This window comes from Macaca mulatta, chromosome 19 (assembly GCF_049350105.2).
Source record: "Macaca mulatta isolate MMU2019108-1 chromosome 19, T2T-MMU8v2.0, whole genome shotgun sequence".
NCBI classification, from domain to species: Eukaryota; Metazoa; Chordata; class Mammalia; order Primates; family Cercopithecidae; genus Macaca; species Macaca mulatta.
Genome location: NC_133424.1, coordinates 70,400,874 through 70,417,154, shown reverse-complemented (window position 1 = coordinate 70,417,154; position 16,281 = coordinate 70,400,874). Strand labels below are relative to the sequence as shown.

The 16,281-nt window shown below is 50.0% G+C and overlaps 1 protein-coding gene and 1 long non-coding RNA gene across 6 annotated transcripts in view; one reads left to right on the top strand and one right to left on the bottom strand.

Annotated features, from left to right (window-relative positions):
• Window positions 1–16,281, bottom strand: part of ZNF8 (zinc finger protein 8) — a 25,334-nt gene extending 9,053 nt beyond the window's left edge. For 2 of the 5 annotated variants that reach the window (XM_077980192.1, XM_015125030.3), the window contains exons 1-4: window positions 16,114–16,281; window positions 8,484–8,610; window positions 8,116–8,211; window positions 1,808–3,292 (exon numbers count right to left, since the gene is read on the bottom strand). In XM_077980192.1, coding sequence (XP_077836318.1) covers window positions 1,854–3,292; window positions 8,116–8,211; window positions 8,484–8,610; window positions 16,114–16,179 — 1,728 coding nt within the window. In that variant the 5' untranslated portion in view covers window positions 16,180–16,281 and the 3' untranslated portion in view covers window positions 1,808–1,853. Of the gene's footprint in view, window positions 1–1,519; window positions 3,293–8,115; window positions 8,212–8,483; window positions 9,027–10,575; window positions 10,720–16,113 lie in introns of those variants that run through there. The other 3 variants (XM_015125029.3, XM_077980193.1, XM_077980194.1) reach the window with 3 other exon arrangements.
• Window positions 12,925–14,858, top strand: LOC144337146 (uncharacterized). The gene is made up of 2 exons (XR_013409819.1): window positions 12,925–14,590; window positions 14,725–14,858. It is a non-coding gene; the product is annotated as an uncharacterized LOC144337146 (long non-coding RNA).

The following is a 16,281-nucleotide window of genomic DNA, read 5'->3' as shown; positions in this document are numbered from 1 at the left end:
TTATGAATGCTGCAAAACAGTAAAGGATGTACTAAAAATACATCATGTATAAACTAGCTAATGACACCATTTGTTAAAATCAAGCTTATATGATTTCTAGTCCAGCCCTGATCAATCAATTTGAAGTTTTTTGGTTTTTTTTTGAGACAGAGTCTTGCTCTGTCACCCAGGCTGGAGTGCAGTGGTGCGATCTCGGCTCACTGAAACCTCTGCCTCCTGGGTTCAAGCGAGTCTTGTGCCTCAGCCTCCCCCAGGTAGCTAGAATTACAGGCACGCGCCACCACACTTGGCTAACCTTTGTATTTTTAGTAGAGATAGGGTTTCACCACGGGTCCAAGCTAGTCTCAAACTCCTGACCTCAAGTGATCTGCCCTCCTCAGCCTCCCAGAGTGCTGGGATTACAAGCGTGAGCCACCACACCCAGCTTGAAGTTTTAAAAATGTCAGCTGCATTTCTGGGCTGGGTTTATACCCAGGTGGCTTCTCTACCTTGGCACTACTGACATTTGGAGCTAGAGAATCCTTTGTTGAGGAGCCGTCCCGGGCACAATAGGATGTTGAGCAGCATCCCTGGCTTCTACCCACTACATGACAGTGGCACCCTTCCTCCAGGCACAGCAACCAAAAATGTCTCTAGATGTCACCAAATGTGCCCTGGAGGCAAGAGCACCACCAGTTAAGAACCTCTGGCTCAGCTGGGCGTGGTAGCTCATGCCTGTAATCCCAGCACTTTGGGAGGCCGAGGTGGGCGGATCATGAGGTCAGGAGTTTGAGACCAGCCTGGCCAACATGGTGAAACCCCATCTCTACTAAAAATACAAAAATTAGCTGGCTATGGTGGCGGATGCCTGTAATCCCAGCTACTCAGGGGACTAAGGCGGGAGAATTGCTTTAACCTGGGAGGCGGAGGTTGTGGTGAGTCAAGATTGCGCCACTGCACTCCAGCCTGGGTGACAGAGCAAGACTCCATCTCAAAGAAAAAAACAAAAAAAAAGAACCTCTGGCTCAGAGCAACACCAGATGTTTTTCAAGAGGAGCTGTGACACTCCCCTGCAGGGAATGCTGTGAAATTTCATGGGGGCTAGTCATGTAAGTGGGTTGGGGGTGTGGCTGAAATGTGGGCAGGAGCCATGCATGCTGCAAAGATGGTGAGGAACAGAACTGCCCCCAGTGGACCACATCAACAGATGTGGAATAAGCAGTTTTCAGGGTATGAACTGAGAACCTAACTTGACTTCACACATAAGCACAAGCTAATTGCTGCATGTCTGGAATTTACCCAGAATTTCCCAGAAATGCAATAATAGCACATTGTGTTGTTAAAAACGTTTCCAGGAGTTGGTTACTACTTTGGAAGGTCACGTTCCACGTGGAAAGGCCCCTCACAGTATTGCCATGGTCAACATCATACCCTCTACCAGTCCACAAGCAACAGGCTATTGTCCTAGGTCTCCTGGCAAAATTGGGCCCACAGTGACAAGGAGAAATAGTGCACCAAGTCAGTACACGTTACTCTACAATTTACTCTACCATAAATTACTTTCGTTTTAATGATCCTTTACAAAATGGGGTTGCATACTGATTTCTTGACATTACACAGGTGGGTAGGTTATATTACCTGTGAACTCACTGTGCTGTAATGGAAGGAATGTCACAAAAGATGTCGCCAAAGAGGGCACTGAGTTTGACAGATTTGGACCAACCAACCTTGGGTGCTTGGGAAGTGTCATTTCCTCAGAAAGTCAGAAGTCACCAATGACATTTCTACCCCCAGCCCCTCTTTTCATGAGTACGCTATGTGGACTTACCACATTTTTGTACCTGTGGTTAAAAGTCATCAGCAAAGTTTCTCTCCTATGTGGATTCTCTGATGTCAAATAACATGGAAGCGCCCACAGCAGGCTCTTCCACTCCAATAACGTGCACGGGGTTTTTCTCTTGCATGATTTTTTGGATGTCGAACAAAGCCAGGGCTCTGCTTTCCGGCTGCCCTGCCTTTGCTCCGCCTGCAGAGCTCTTTCTGGAGTTCGAGTGTTCATGCTGAACTAGGCGTGAGTTCCTGCTCGAGGACTGTTCACGCCGCCGGTTTCGCCCATGAGGCTGCTCCTCTCTGGTGTGAGTTATCTGGTGCCGGATGAGGTGAGAGCTCTGAATGAAACACTTCCCACACTGATTACATTTGAAGGGCCTGTCGCTCTGGTGAGTCCTCTCATCTTGACTCAAAGGTGGGTCACAGCCCAGGGCTTCTGTCCATTCATGCTTCGTGAGAGCTGGCGTCTGCTCAAAGATCAGCCTCTGGCGGCACTCAAAAGGCTTCTCCCCTGCGTGCTTCCGCTGGTGCTGGGCCAGGGAAGAGCTGTGCCTGAAGCCCTTCCCGCAGTGGTTACACTCGTAGGGCCTCTCCTCGGTGTGAGTTCTCAGGTGCAGGAAAAGGCAAGTGGTCCGAGAGAAGGATTTCCCGCACACGCTGCAGGTGTACGGCTTCTCCCCAGTGTGTGTTCTCTTGTGCCGACCCAGGGAGGAGTTCTGGTTGAAGGCCCGCCCACAGTCCTGACACTCATAGGGCTTCTCCCCAGTGTGAATCCTCCGGTGGACGGTAAGGTGTGTACTATGGCAGAAAGACTTCCCACATTCGGCGCACTTGTAGGGCTTGTCTCCAGTGTGGATACGCTCGTGCTGAACGAGGGAGGAGTTCTGGCTGAAGGCTTTCCCGCACTCCTTGCACATATAAGGTCTTTCTCCCGTATGAATCCTCTTGTGCACAGTGAGGTGTGCGTTATGGTTAAACGACTTCCCACAGTCGGTACATTTGTAGGGTTTGTCCTGCGCCTGGTTTTTTGTGAGCTCCGTAACTGGAATGGCCTGACTGGAAGCTCTGTGACAGTCACTGTTTTCACCGGGCTGTTTTCCTGGGGAGCCTGTCTGCTGATTGACTAAGCTGGAGTTGTGTTCTGAGTCTGTAACCTGTGAGTCGTCAGTATAGAAATACTCTCCTCTAGAGATCTCTGGGAATGGATGTGGGCTTGAACTCAGGATGCAGTTTTCCCCGAGTCTGAGAGTTTTGTAGCCTTGATCTTGAACTGGTGCTTCCTTGAGGCCAAATTCCAACTGCTTCAAGTTACTCTGCTCCTTGAGTGCCAGACCCTGGCTCTGACACTCCCCGTCTTTCCCTAACGTGGTGGGATAAGGAGCACCTGTCGGGAATCCTTCCCTTCCTGTGACACGGGATGGCTCCTCTTCAGGAAGGCCCTCTTCCTTGCGTGATGCTTGGCTTTCAGATGGAGGCTCCCAGCCTGAAAGAAAACCCAGAGATCTCTGAGCTGTTGGGAGAAAACAAAGGAAGGGGGACAGGCCTCCAACACCGTAGGCCTGATATTGAACTGGGGTCCTAACCAGCTGCCCTGGCAAGTCCCCGATTCTCTTCTTATTTTAACATCAAATACGGCTTTGCTCATTCAACAAACATTTATTGGGCACCTGCTGTGGGTCATGCACTGGCAATGAAGTGAAGGTATGAGTTCCCTGTTCGCTGCTGTAACTTAAAACACACTTATTATCTCATAGTTCTGGGATGCAGAAGTCCTACAATCAAGGTGTTGGCAGGGCTGGTTTCTCCACGGGAGGTTCTGGGGAAAATCCTTGCATCTTCCCATTCCTAGAGGCCGTCTGCATTCCTGGCCCTTTCCGTCACCTCTGGAGCCGAGTACAGCATCTTCAGATCTCTCTCACTCACCTCTGCTTCTGTTGTCACATCTCCTTTTCTGATTCTGACCCTCTTGCTCACCCAGTATCCGAGATAACCAGTTCGGGGGATTAGGACAGGGACTCTGTTATAAGCCAGGCTCCCCTGCTTTCCCCAAGCCCTCTCAAGCCCTCTCATCTGCTCTCGTCCTGACCAAGATACACGTCATGTGTTCATTCATTCCGGGTCCACCTCACCACACTAGAATGTTCACAGCCAGTGCCTAGAAATGACGAGTAGTAGAAGCTCAAAAATATCTGTCTCAGTGAATGCTGAAGGAACGTTTCAAGGGAATGAATGAACGAGAGCTCGACAACAGGAGAGATGCTGGAGCAGCTGAAGCTGGCCAGGTGCCAGGCTTCCTGCTCAGTCACCTCTGGCCCCCAAATATCACTCTCTGGCTAGGTCCGGTGGCTCATGCCTGTAATCCTAGCACTTTGGGAGGCTGAGGCGGGAGGATCACTTGAGGTCAGGAGTTCAAAACCAGCCTGGCCAACCCTGTCTCTACTAAAAATACAAAAATTATTTGGGCATGGTGGTGCACACCTGTAGTCCCAGCCACTCAGGAACCTAAGGCACGAGAATCGCTTGAACCCAGGAGGCGAAGTTTGCAGTGAGCCAAGACCACACCACTGCACTCCCGCCTGGGCGACCAAGCGAGACTCTGTCTCAAAAAAAAAAAAAAAAAAAAAAAAAAAATTGACTCTCTACAGAGCACCCAGAGGTTTCTTCTAAAATATAAGTCACTTCACACAAAAATTTATACACTATGTTCACAGCAGCACTGTTAATTAACAGGCAAAAATGGAAACAACCCAAATGCCCCTCAACAAATGGATAAGCAAAACATGGTCTATCCACACAATGGGACATTATTCAGCCACAAAAAAGAACAAAGTAGTGACATATGCTACAACGTGGATAAGCTGGAAAACATTATGCTGAGTGAAAGAAGCCAGATACAAAGGTCACGAATTAGAAGATTCCATTCATATGGAATGTCTAGAACAGGAAAATCCGCAGAGACAGAAGGTAGGTTACTGGTTGGCAGGGGATGGGAAAGACAGAGAGTGACTTCTAATGGGTGACTTTTGGGTGACTGCTATGGACTGAATGTCAATAGCAAAATTCCTGTGTTGAAACCCTAATCCCCAATGTGAGGGTATTTGGAGATGAGGCCTTTGGGGGGTGATTAGGTCATGAGGGTGGGGCCTTTAAGAATGAGATTAGTGACCTTATAAGAAGAAATACCACAGGGCTTGCTTCCTCTCTCTGCCATATGAGGGCACAGAGAGAAGGCGGCCTTCTGCAATCGAGGAAGGGGCCCTTACTAGGGCCTGAATCAGCTGGCACTGTGCTCTTAGAATTCCAGCCTACGGAACTGTGAGAAATAAATGTCTGCTGTATAGGACACCCAGGCAGTGGTATTTTGTCATGGTACCCCAAGCTAAGATGGTGATGACATGTTCTGGAATTAGATAGTATAGATGCACACAATCTGAGAATATACTCAAAACCACTGAATGGTACACTTTAATAGGTGAACTTACGGTATGTGAATTGTATCTCGATAAAGCTATTATGCAAAACCAAACAGACCCACCCTCTTCCCCACTGCAAGCCAGTCCTGGTCACTCCTCTATTCACTCTGCAGTCACTTCTGAGGGTGGATATGACCCTGTGCCCTTCTCCACCATGCCCTGGCTGGCCTTACCTCCTGACTCTTGCCCCAAGCCCACTCTGCTCCACATGGTTCCTCACATCCCTCCAATGCATCCCCCATACTCCCTCCTGGGGCCCTTGGCACCTGCTGCTCCCTCTGCCAAGAACCCTCATCCCCAGACATCTGCCCACCTTGCTCCCTGTGCCCCAGCTTGAGTCACTTTCTCAGAGCGGCCTCCCTGCCAGTCCTGGGGCATGAGTGCCCCACCTCGCCCTCCCCAGGTGCCTTTTCCTTTACAGCCTCATCACGGCCTGGCACTGGCATCCATCTCTCAGACTTCCATCTCCCAGATGCTGAGTGAGGGCTCAGCCTTTCCTGTCATTCTTTGCTGCATCCACAGCACAAACAGCAGCACATGGCAGGTCCTCAGGAATATCCACGGCACAGGCTCGTGAGCCAGGAGACTGGCTGAGAGACAACATGGACGAAACACGGAGACTGAACACAACACTGTGACCCTGGCCAAGACTAACGCTGCCTGCTGGGAGAGTGCGGAAGAGCATCCGGAGGAGGCAGACTTGAGAACACTAGTGGGGTGAACTGGCCTGGCCAGGAACAGCAAAGAGCGCTGAGATTGAGACAGGCTCCAACTCCAGCCTGACTCCCGGCTGCCCAGAACGACTCACTGAGCCTGGCACTTGGGAAGCCACGGAGTCTCTGGAGAGAGGGTGAGCAGCTGATGAAGAGAGGAAATGGGAGAAGAGCTGGGACTGCAGTCAGCCAGGAGGTGACCTGCAGCAGGGGAAGCTGAGCAACCACAAGAGGGAACCAGTAAGGAATGATGCCAGATGAGTGACAGGGGCCAAGGAGGGGCTTGAGATCGCTCAGCCATCCCTGAGCCCACAAACCCCTGTGAGTGCACTGGGAGTGGGAGCTGCCTGGACAGGGATTCTTTACCATTATTTTATTTTTGAGGCAAGGTCTTGCTCTGTTGCCCAGACTGAAGTGCAGCGGCATGATCTCAGCTCACTGCAACCTCTACCTCCTGGGCTCAGCCTCCTGAACACCTGAGACCACAGGCATGCAACACCACACCCAGCTAATTTTTTCGCATTTTTTGTAGAGATGTGGTTTTGCCAGGTTGCCCAGGCTGGTCTTGAACTCTTGGACTCAAGCGAACCACCTGCCTTGGCCTCCCAAAATTCTGGCATTACAGGCGTAAGCCACCATGCCCGGCCTCTTTTCCTTTATTTTTTTAATGCTCTGTTGCTCAGCCTGGAGTGCAGTGGTGCCATCGTAGCTCACTGTAGCCTTGAACTCCTGGGCTTAAGTGATCCTCCCCACTCAGCCTCATAAGTAGTTACGTCTACAGGCACACACCACCATGCCAGATAACTTTAAAATTTTTTTGTAGAGACGGGGTCTTCTTCTATTGACTAGGCTTCTCTTCCTTAAAAATAATTTAAAAATTTACACTCTCTTTAATCATGTGGTATGCTGAATAATGGCCCCTCAAAGATGTCCCCATCCCAATCCCTGGAACCTTATGTGGCAAAAGGAATATTGTAGCTGTGATTAAGAATCTTGAAATGGGCCAGGCGCGGTGGCTCATGCCTGTAGTCCCAGCACTTTGGGAGGCCCAAGTAGGTGGATTGCTTGAGCCCAGGAGTTCGAGCCCAGCCTGGGCAACATGGTAAAACCCCATCTCTACTTAGAATACAAAAATTACCAGGACATGGTGGTGCACACCTGTAATCCCAGCTACTCGGGAGGGTGAGGTGGGAAGATCACTTGAACTACGGAGGTCAAGGCTGCAGTGAACCATGATTACGCCACTGCACTCCAGCCTAGGTGACAGAGGGAGACCCTGTCTTAAAAACAAAACAAAACACAAAACACAAAGAATCTGGACATGCAAGAATGAAATAGAGAAGATGAAGAGCAGGTTCACACATTAGAAACGATCCCACAGAAAGCACAAGCTGAGAAGGATGGTGAGAGAGGGAATGACCTGGAACCTAGAAAGGAAGATGAAGCTGAGAGGGAGGAAGGGGTGGGATTCTCAGCACTGGAGCAGAGGTGATGACCTCTGAGCTTAGAAGATGGGGAGCTCAGGTGAGAAGGCTATGGAGCACTGTGCAGAAAAGATTTAACAGGGCAGGCCTGAGACCAGCATTCTTAGGAGAAGCCTGTTCACAAGGTTAGCCCTTGGCTGCAACTGAGAATTTGGATTTGGGGATGGTTCCCACCACCCTAACTGATGAGAGTGCACACACTATGTGGTTTATTCTAAACACTGGCTTTCTCCTGGTAGCCTGGAACCTTGGTCTGTGCTAGGCAGAGAGTGTCTATGTGACAGCCTCAGTCAAAACTCCTAGCACTGAGTCTCTGACGAGATTCCCTGGTAGAGTTCATGTCTCATGAGGTGTCACACCCGAGTGCTGGGGAGCCTGGCACATCCTGAGTGACTCCACAGTGAGGGGACCCTGGAGGCTCATGCCTGGCTTCCTCTGACTTATCCCCATGCGCCTTTCCCCTTTGTTGGTCTCACTATACTGAGAGCTGTCAGCGTGACTTGATGCTGAGTCCTGTGTACTCCTAGTGAATGGGGTGGTCTTCAGGACCACCAACCACCACTCTTTCCATGAAGTGCGTCTCCAGTGACCTGCCGGGCTGCTCCCATTAGCTGCTCCCACAGAGGGGGTTCTCACCTGGATGGCAGCCCTGGATGGTTCCTCTCTCAGCCACCCATAGCTCGGTCCCTTGCTCCAGCTGGGAGATGACTTCAGGCTTCGGAAGCTCAGGACCTGGAAATGGGGAAAAACACAGGAGGCGAGGGGCTGCTCGGGACAGAAACAAGCCCGGGCTCCAGACCAGACTCCCGACTGAGAGGACATGTGGGCGCCTCACAACACGGCGAAGTCGGTGAAGCTCTGCATTGTGATGGAAAAGGGCAGACCTCCCTCTTCATGCACTTCCCACAGGGAGTGAGGACCCAAGGTCAGGTCCTCACACCAGAGGCCCCAGGACTTATAACCCGGGGAGAATCAGCTGTCGCACTTCGCGAAGCCGGTCTTACCTATGGAGAGCAGGTGCCCAAAAGTCTCCAGCATCACGTCACGGTAGAGGATCCTCTGGGTAGGGTCCAGCTGCCCCCATTCCTCCTGGGTAAAGTCCACAGCCACATCCCGGAAGGTCACTGGTTCCTGAAACATCACACACATTCTCAATCAGCTGGACTATCTCCATCAGTGCTTTCTGGCAGAGGAAGAATGGAAAAGGAGAAAACAGGCAGGCCCGTGTCACGAGAGACTGCACGTTATGAATGATGGGAGTCAGGTTTCACTGGGCACCTATTAGGCCACTACACATAGGTGTGGGCTGTACAATGAGGACATGTGAGAGGACACACCAAATCAACGCCAAGCAGAGCTGACCTACATCGTCAAGACAGATGAGGGTACCAGCAGAATGTGGCCTAAACCACCAATTTGCAGGTTTTAAGTAAAACAGATACTGTTTTAGGATAGTGTGTTACACAGCAGCTAACTAATACACTCACTAACACTTAGATACAAAGTGAAATTGGCTGGGCGTGGTGGCACATGCGTAATCCCGGCTACTTGGGAAGGTGAGGCAGGAGAATCACTTGAGTCCAGGAGGCAGAGCTTGCAGTGAGCCAAGATTGCACCACTGCACTCTAGCTGAGGCGACAGAGCGAGACTCCACCTCAAAAAAAAAACATCCAAAGGGAGGTTCACCATCCTTCCTGAAAAGAGAAGGACATGAGGCTGGGGTCAGAAATTCACCTGCTTTCAGGGCAAAGCAGGCTCACATGACAGAAGTGGGCCAGTTTCAGAACCCACACTCACCTGTGAGTGGTGGGACTGGAGGTGAGAGGCAGCATGGACCTTGTCTGAAGGAGCAGCCGGGACTCAGAACTGACTGAGTATGGGAAAATACAGGCCCCTTTGTCAGAACTGCTCATCTCTAAAGAGAAGCTGAAAATTAGGTCAGATTTTTATGTGAAAAATTATTTTTCTTTTTGAGGTAGAGTCTCGCTCTGTCACGCAGGCTGGAGTGCAGTGGTGCCACACCTCCGCTTACTGCAACCTCTGCCTCCCGGGTTCAAGTGATTCTCCTGCCCCAGCCTCCCTAATAGCTGGGACTACAGGAGCGCATCACCACGCCCAGCTAATTTTTGTGTTTTTAGTAAAGATGAGGTTTTACCATGTTGGCCAGGGTGGTCTCAAACCCCTAGCCTCAAGTGATCCATCTGCCTCAGCCTCCCAAAGTGCTGGGATTACAGGCGTGAGCTGCTGCACGTGGCCTTTATGTGAAGAATTCTGACTTTTATAAGTTGATGCAACATTACCTAAAATGTGTCCCATAAACAAAGCCCTTCTGCAGCCATGCTTGAAAGCCAGATATTTCTGGATCAGAGTCTTGGCTCAGTCACTTCGTCCTCAAGAAGCATCTTTGCTTCCCAGTTTCCATATCAACAAAGCATCACCCCTTGGGGGCTGTATAATGATTAAGTGGTTTACAAACACTTCCTACGGGACATCTGGATAGCCACATGGAAAAGAGTAAAGATAGTCCCTGTCTCAGCATATTTTCTGTTGCTGTAACCAATTATCACAGACTGGATAATTTATTTTTTTTTGTTTTTTTTTTTTCCTCGAGATGGAGTCTTACTCTGTCAATCGGGCTGGAGTGCAGTGGCACAATCTTGGCTCACTGCAACCTCTGCCTCCTGGATTCAGTTCATTCTCCTGGCTCAGCCTCCTGAGTAGCTGGGACTACAGGCACATACCACCAAATCCAGCTAATTTTTGTACTTTTTAGTAGAGACAGGGTTTCTCCGTGTTGGTTGGCCAGGCTGGTCTCGAACTCATGACCTCAAGTGATCCTCCCACCTTCTCCTCCTAAAGACGAGGTAATTTATAAAGAAAGTTTTGTTCTCTCTCTCTTTCAATAACTTAGATAAAGGAAGTTGATTTCTGGGCTGGGCGTGGTGGCTCACGCCTGTAATCCCAGCACTTTGGGAGGCCAAGGCAGGCAGATCACGAGGTCAGGAAATCAAGACCATCCTGGCTAATACGATGAAACCCTGTTTCTACTAAAAATACAAAAAATTAGCCAGGTGTGGTGGCGGGCGCCTGTAGTACCAGCTACATGGGAGGCTGAGGCAGGAGAATGGCGTGAACCCAGGAGGTAGAGCGTGCAGTGAGCCAAGATCACATCACTGCACACCAGTCTGGGCGACTGAGTGAGACTCTGACTCAAAAAAAAAAAAAAAAAAGTTTACTTCTTACAGTTCTGAAGGCTAGGAAGTCTAATATCATGGTACTGGCATCTAGTGAGGGCCTTCTTGTTGTGTCATAAGATGGCGGAGGGCATCACATGGTGAGAGGGTAAGACTGTGCCAGCTCAGGTCTCTCTCTCCTTCTAAAGCCACTAGTCCCATCAAGGGAGTCCCATCCTGATAACCTTTTCTAATCCTAAATTTCTCCCAAAGGTCACCACCTTCAAATACTATCAACACATGAAATTTGGGGGACACATTCAAACCAACACAGACTTCTACCTTATACTATATATAAAAATTAACTCAAAACAAATCAGGCTGGCTGGGCAGAGCGGCTCATGACTATAATCCCAGCACTTTGTGAGGCTGAGCCAGGCAGATCACTTGAGTCCAGGAGATCAAGACCGGCCTGGGCAACATGGTAAAACCCTGCCTCTACAAAAAAAAAAAAAAAAAAAAAAAGAATAGAAAAAAATTAGCCAGGCTGCCTGTAGTCCCAGCTACTTGGGAGGCTGATGTAGGAGGAGTGCTTGAGTCTGGGAGGTAGAGGTTGCAGCCAGCCAAGATCATGCCACTGCACTCCAGCCTAAGCAACCAGAGTGACATCCTGTCCCAAACAAACAAAAAGAGAAATAAAATAAAATAAAATAAAATAAAATAAAATAAAATAAAAACAAAGCCATAAATGTAAGAGGTTGGGCACGGGGGCTCACGCCTGTAATCCCAGCACTTTGGTAGGCTAAGGCGGGCGGATTGCTGGAGCTCAGGAGTTCGCGACTAGCCTGGGTAACATGGTGAAACCCCATCTCTACTAAAATATGAAAAAGTAGCTGGGCGTGGCAGCGTGCACCTGTAGTCCCAGCTACTCAGGAGGCTGAGGCAGGAGAATTGCTTGAACCCAGGAGGCAGAGGTTGCAGTGAGCCGAGATCGTGCCATTGCACTCCAGCCTGGGCGACACAGCGAGACTCTGTCTCAAAAATAAATAAATAAATAAAAATAAAATAAAATAAAAAGTAAGAGCTAAAACTATAAAACTCTTAGAGGAAAACAGAGATAAATCTTTGTTACCTTGGATTTGGCAAGGGATTCTCAGATATGGAACAAAATGCATAAGCAACAAAATGTAATCAAAACAAAAACTTTTGTAGTTCAAAGGACATTAGCAAGAAAGTGAAAAGACAACTCACAGAATGGGAGATAATAATTGGAAATCACATTTCTGATAAGAGACTTGTATCTAGAGTATGTAATGAACACATACAACTCCGTAATAAAAAGAAAACCCAGTTAAAACAGGCAAAGAATCTGTATAGTTATTTGAAGAATATATAAAAGAAGATACACAAATGGCAAATAAGTACATGAAAAGATGGTCAACATCATTAGTCATCAGGGAAATGAAAAATCAAAACCACAAACCATCAGTGTTGCTGCTAGGTTAAAAAACAAAACAAAACAAAACCACACACACCAAATACTTCAATTTTTTTATTTTTTGAGACAGGGCCTCACTCTGTTGACCAGGCTGCAGTGCAGTAGGTGCAATCTTGGTTCACTGCGACCTCCATCTCCCAGGTTCACGTGATTCTCCCACCTCAGCTTCCCAAGTAACTGGGATTACAGGCATGTGCCACCAAACCCAGGTAATTTTTGTACTTTTAGTAGAGATGGGGTTGCACCATGTTGGCCAGGTTGGTCTTGAACTCCTAACCTGAAGTGATCCATCTGCTGCGGCCTCTCAAAGTGCTGGGATTACAGGCATGAGCCACTGCACCAGGCCTCAAATACTTCAATTTTAAAAGGACATTTCCTTTTAAGAAAAACGTGAGGCCGGGCGCGGTGGCTCAAGCCTGTAATCCCAGCACTTTGGGAGGCCGAGACGGGCGGATCGCGAGGTCAGGAGATCGAGACCATCCTGGCTAACACGGTGAAACCCTGTCTCTACTGAAAAATACGAAAAACTAGCCGGGCGAGGTGGCGGCGCCTGTAGTCCCAGCTACTCGGGAGGCTGAGGCAGGAGAATGGCGTGAACCCGGGAGGCGGAGCTTGCAGTGAGCTGAGATCCAGTCACTGCACTCCAGCCTGGGCGGCAGAGCGAGACTCCGTCTCAAAAAAAAAAGAAAAACGTGAATAGATTAAAAAACACGAAAGAAATGTTAGCACAGGTAGCAGGTGGCTCTGACAGGAAACATACAGAAAGATGCCTTTGGTTGGGAACTGAGGTCTCTGCTCCCGTCTCTGTGTCTTCACTTTCCTCCACTCAGAATGTCCACCAATTTGGCCGGGCGCGGTGGCTCAAGCCTGTAATCCCAGCACTTTGGGAGGCCGAGGCGGGCGGATCACGAGGTCAGGAGATCGAGACTATCCTGGCTAACATGGTGAAACCCCGTCTCTACTAAAAAAAATACAAAAAACTAGCCGGGCGTGGTAGCGGGCACCTGTAGTCCCAGCTACTCGGGAGGCTGAGGCGGGAGAAAGGCGGGAACCCGGCAGGCGGAGCTTGCAGTGAGCCGAGATCGCGCCACTGCACTCCAGCCTGGGCGACAGAGCGAGACTCCGTCTCAAAAAAAAAAACAAACAAACAAGAATGTCCACCAATTTTGATACGTGCTTCCCATGCCTCCTGCCCCCACCTCCCATCATCACCCATTCTGCAAGAGTCACTGGTGACAGCCTAGACACCAGGTCCACTGAGTACTGGTCTGTCCAAGCCATGAGAGTTCTCCGTAGTATCATACAAGTCCTTCATGCCTCCTCTTGGCCTCCTTCTTGGAATTCTAGCAGAAGCCCACTCCTTGCTGTCTCATGATGTTCTTTCTGCCCCACATCAGATCCCTCTTGTCTTGCACTTCTGGAGCCTGAAGGGGTGGGGCTGTGCTCAGATGTGTCTCCTTTACACATTCTTCTGCTGCCCAGGCCACCCCAGTATCAGCCAACACCTGGCCACTGGGCCCTAACCACTCCTCTCTTTTCCCCACTGCCTCAGTTGAGCTGTCAGTATCTCCCTTTCCACCAGCCCCTAATGCATGAGTGGGTTTTTTTCAACCCTATGCCAGTCCTGCTTAAAACACGTGAGTGGCTCCTTCTCATCACTGGATACTGGATGGCTCCTCTCAGCCTAGTATGGTAGACTGAGATATATAATGGCCTCCAAGGATATCCAGGTCCTAGTTCCTAGAACCTGTGAATATTACTATATATGGTAAAAGGAACTGTGCAGATGTGATTAGGATTTTCAAACAGAAAAATTATCCTGGATTATCCAGGTGGGCCCTAATTGCAATCACAAGTGTCTTTTTGAGAGGTAGACAGAGGGAGCTGTGACTATAGAAGACATAAAGCAATATGATCACTGAAGCAATATGCTACACTGCTGGCTTTGAAGACGGGCAAAGGGCCATGAGGCAAGGAATAGAAGGTCTGTAGCTCTCACAGAGCCTTGGTAGGGAGGGTAACTCTGCTCATACTTTGATTCCAGCCCAGAAAACCAATTTCAGACTTCTGACCTCCAGAACCATAAGGACAAATGTTGTTCTGAGCCACAAAATTTCTAGTGAATTGTTACAGCAGATACAGATAACCAGATAAAACACTGGACCTTGGAGCTCTCCATTCTGGTCCTTGTCTCCTGTGATGGACAATCTCCAAGATGCTCCCCCACCACCTCTGCCAATGACCTCCAGCCCTGGTGTGGTCCCCTCCAACACTGAACAAGGTTGACTTTGTAACCAGTAAGACACTGTGGAAGTGACAGGAGTGTGAATTCTGAATTCAGGTCATGGAAGGTGTTACAGTTTCTACCTTGCCCTCTCCTGGATCGCTTGTTCTGTGGGAAGCCAGATGCCATGTTGAAAGGATCCCCAGGCCGGGCGCGGTGGCTCAAGCCTGTAATCCCAGCACTTTGGGAGGCCGAGATGGGCGGATCACGAGGTCAGGAGATCGAGACCATCCTGGCTAACACGGTGAAACCCCGTCTCTACTAAGAAATACAAAAAATAGCCGGGCGAGGTGGCAGCGCCTGTAGTCCCAGCTACTCGGGAGGCTGAGGCCGGAGAATGGCGTGAACCCGGGAGGCGGAGCTTGCAGTGAGCTGAGATCCGGCCACTGCACTCCAGCCTGGGCTACAGAGCGAGACTCCGTCTCAAAAAAAAAAAAAAAAAAAAAAAAAGAAAGGATCCCCAGCAGTTCCAAAGAGAGGCCTACATGGAGAACGACTGAGGTCTCCCATCAACAGACATGTGAGTGAGCCATCTTGGAGGTGGATCCTCCAGCCTCAATTAAGTCTCAGGTGACCACAGCTATGCTGACATCTTCACTGTAATTTCATGGGCCTGGACCAGAACCACCAGCTAGGTCATTCCAGTACTCCTAATTGTCGGAACCTGTGAGATCTTTATTGTTGTTCCAGGTCACAAAGTTTTGAGTTACACAGCAACAGGTGACTAATACACTTTCTCTCAAGCCTTTCTTACTGCTCATTCCGTGTCCCCCATCCACAGCAAGAACAAACTAAAATGTGGTAGCATTTCATGCAAATTTGAAGTAACACACATCTGAAAACCTGCAACCTAAGATTATCAAGTCTCACTTTGTGTACCAAATCTGAAATAATGCAAATCCCCATGAACAAACCAACGACAAAAAAAAAAAAAAAAAAAAAAAAGTACATAATTTCAAAGTTGCAGAGCTTGAGGAAGTATAATTATTGTTGTTTCCTGCCAGGCGAGGCAGCACTTTATGGAGAACACAGGCAGCAGCCACTTTGTCTAGAAAGTGGAGCTCTCCTGGCCAGATGGCCCTGCAAGCACTGGCCGCCCTGCACTGCAGCTCTCCCACAGTCTCGCAGGGGACGACCCTGGTAGTCACTCTCATCAAACTCAGTGCGTGGTGACCCATCGTTGCCCCCAAGAGGTCTTGCCCAAGCCCCAGGGCAGGGGCTCCGCGGTGCTGGGGTCCCGGTGGGTGTCGGCTGACTCCACGCGTTAAAGCATCTCTATTCGATGATTCGTGCCACCTGGGCACCCGGCCAACGCTACAGTTACTGTTATCCGTCAACACGAGGACAGACCTTCCTGGAACGGGTAAGGGTGTCGAGGGGCGGAGCCGAACGCGGGAGCTGGGCCTGCCGGATTCTCTCGGGAATGACCGACCCCAGCCCTGGGGAGGACACGGCCGCGTGGAGCATGCGCATTCGGGGGCCTGGCGCCTGGTTGGAACCCCGGTCCCCCCTCTGACCCGCCAGGCTGGTCACCACGCCCCGACCCGCGCCTCAGTTTCCCCACGTGTCAAGGGCTTAACAGCGGTGCCGCCCTCATCGCGCCGCGAGGTGAAAGGGTCAGTCTCAGCGGCAGACGCTTGCCCAGAGCCCGCGGCCGTCGTTATTGTTGTTATTGTTACCTGAAGCCGGGTCGCCGGCGGCCCCACAGACATCACCCCCGCTGCCCCTTCGTCCTCAGGGTCCATGATGGATCGCCCAGTGAAGGACAGCGCCTGAGGTGATCCCCAGACCAGAGAGGCACTCCAGCCAAAGGGGACCACCCGACTCGGCGAACGCCGGACAATGGC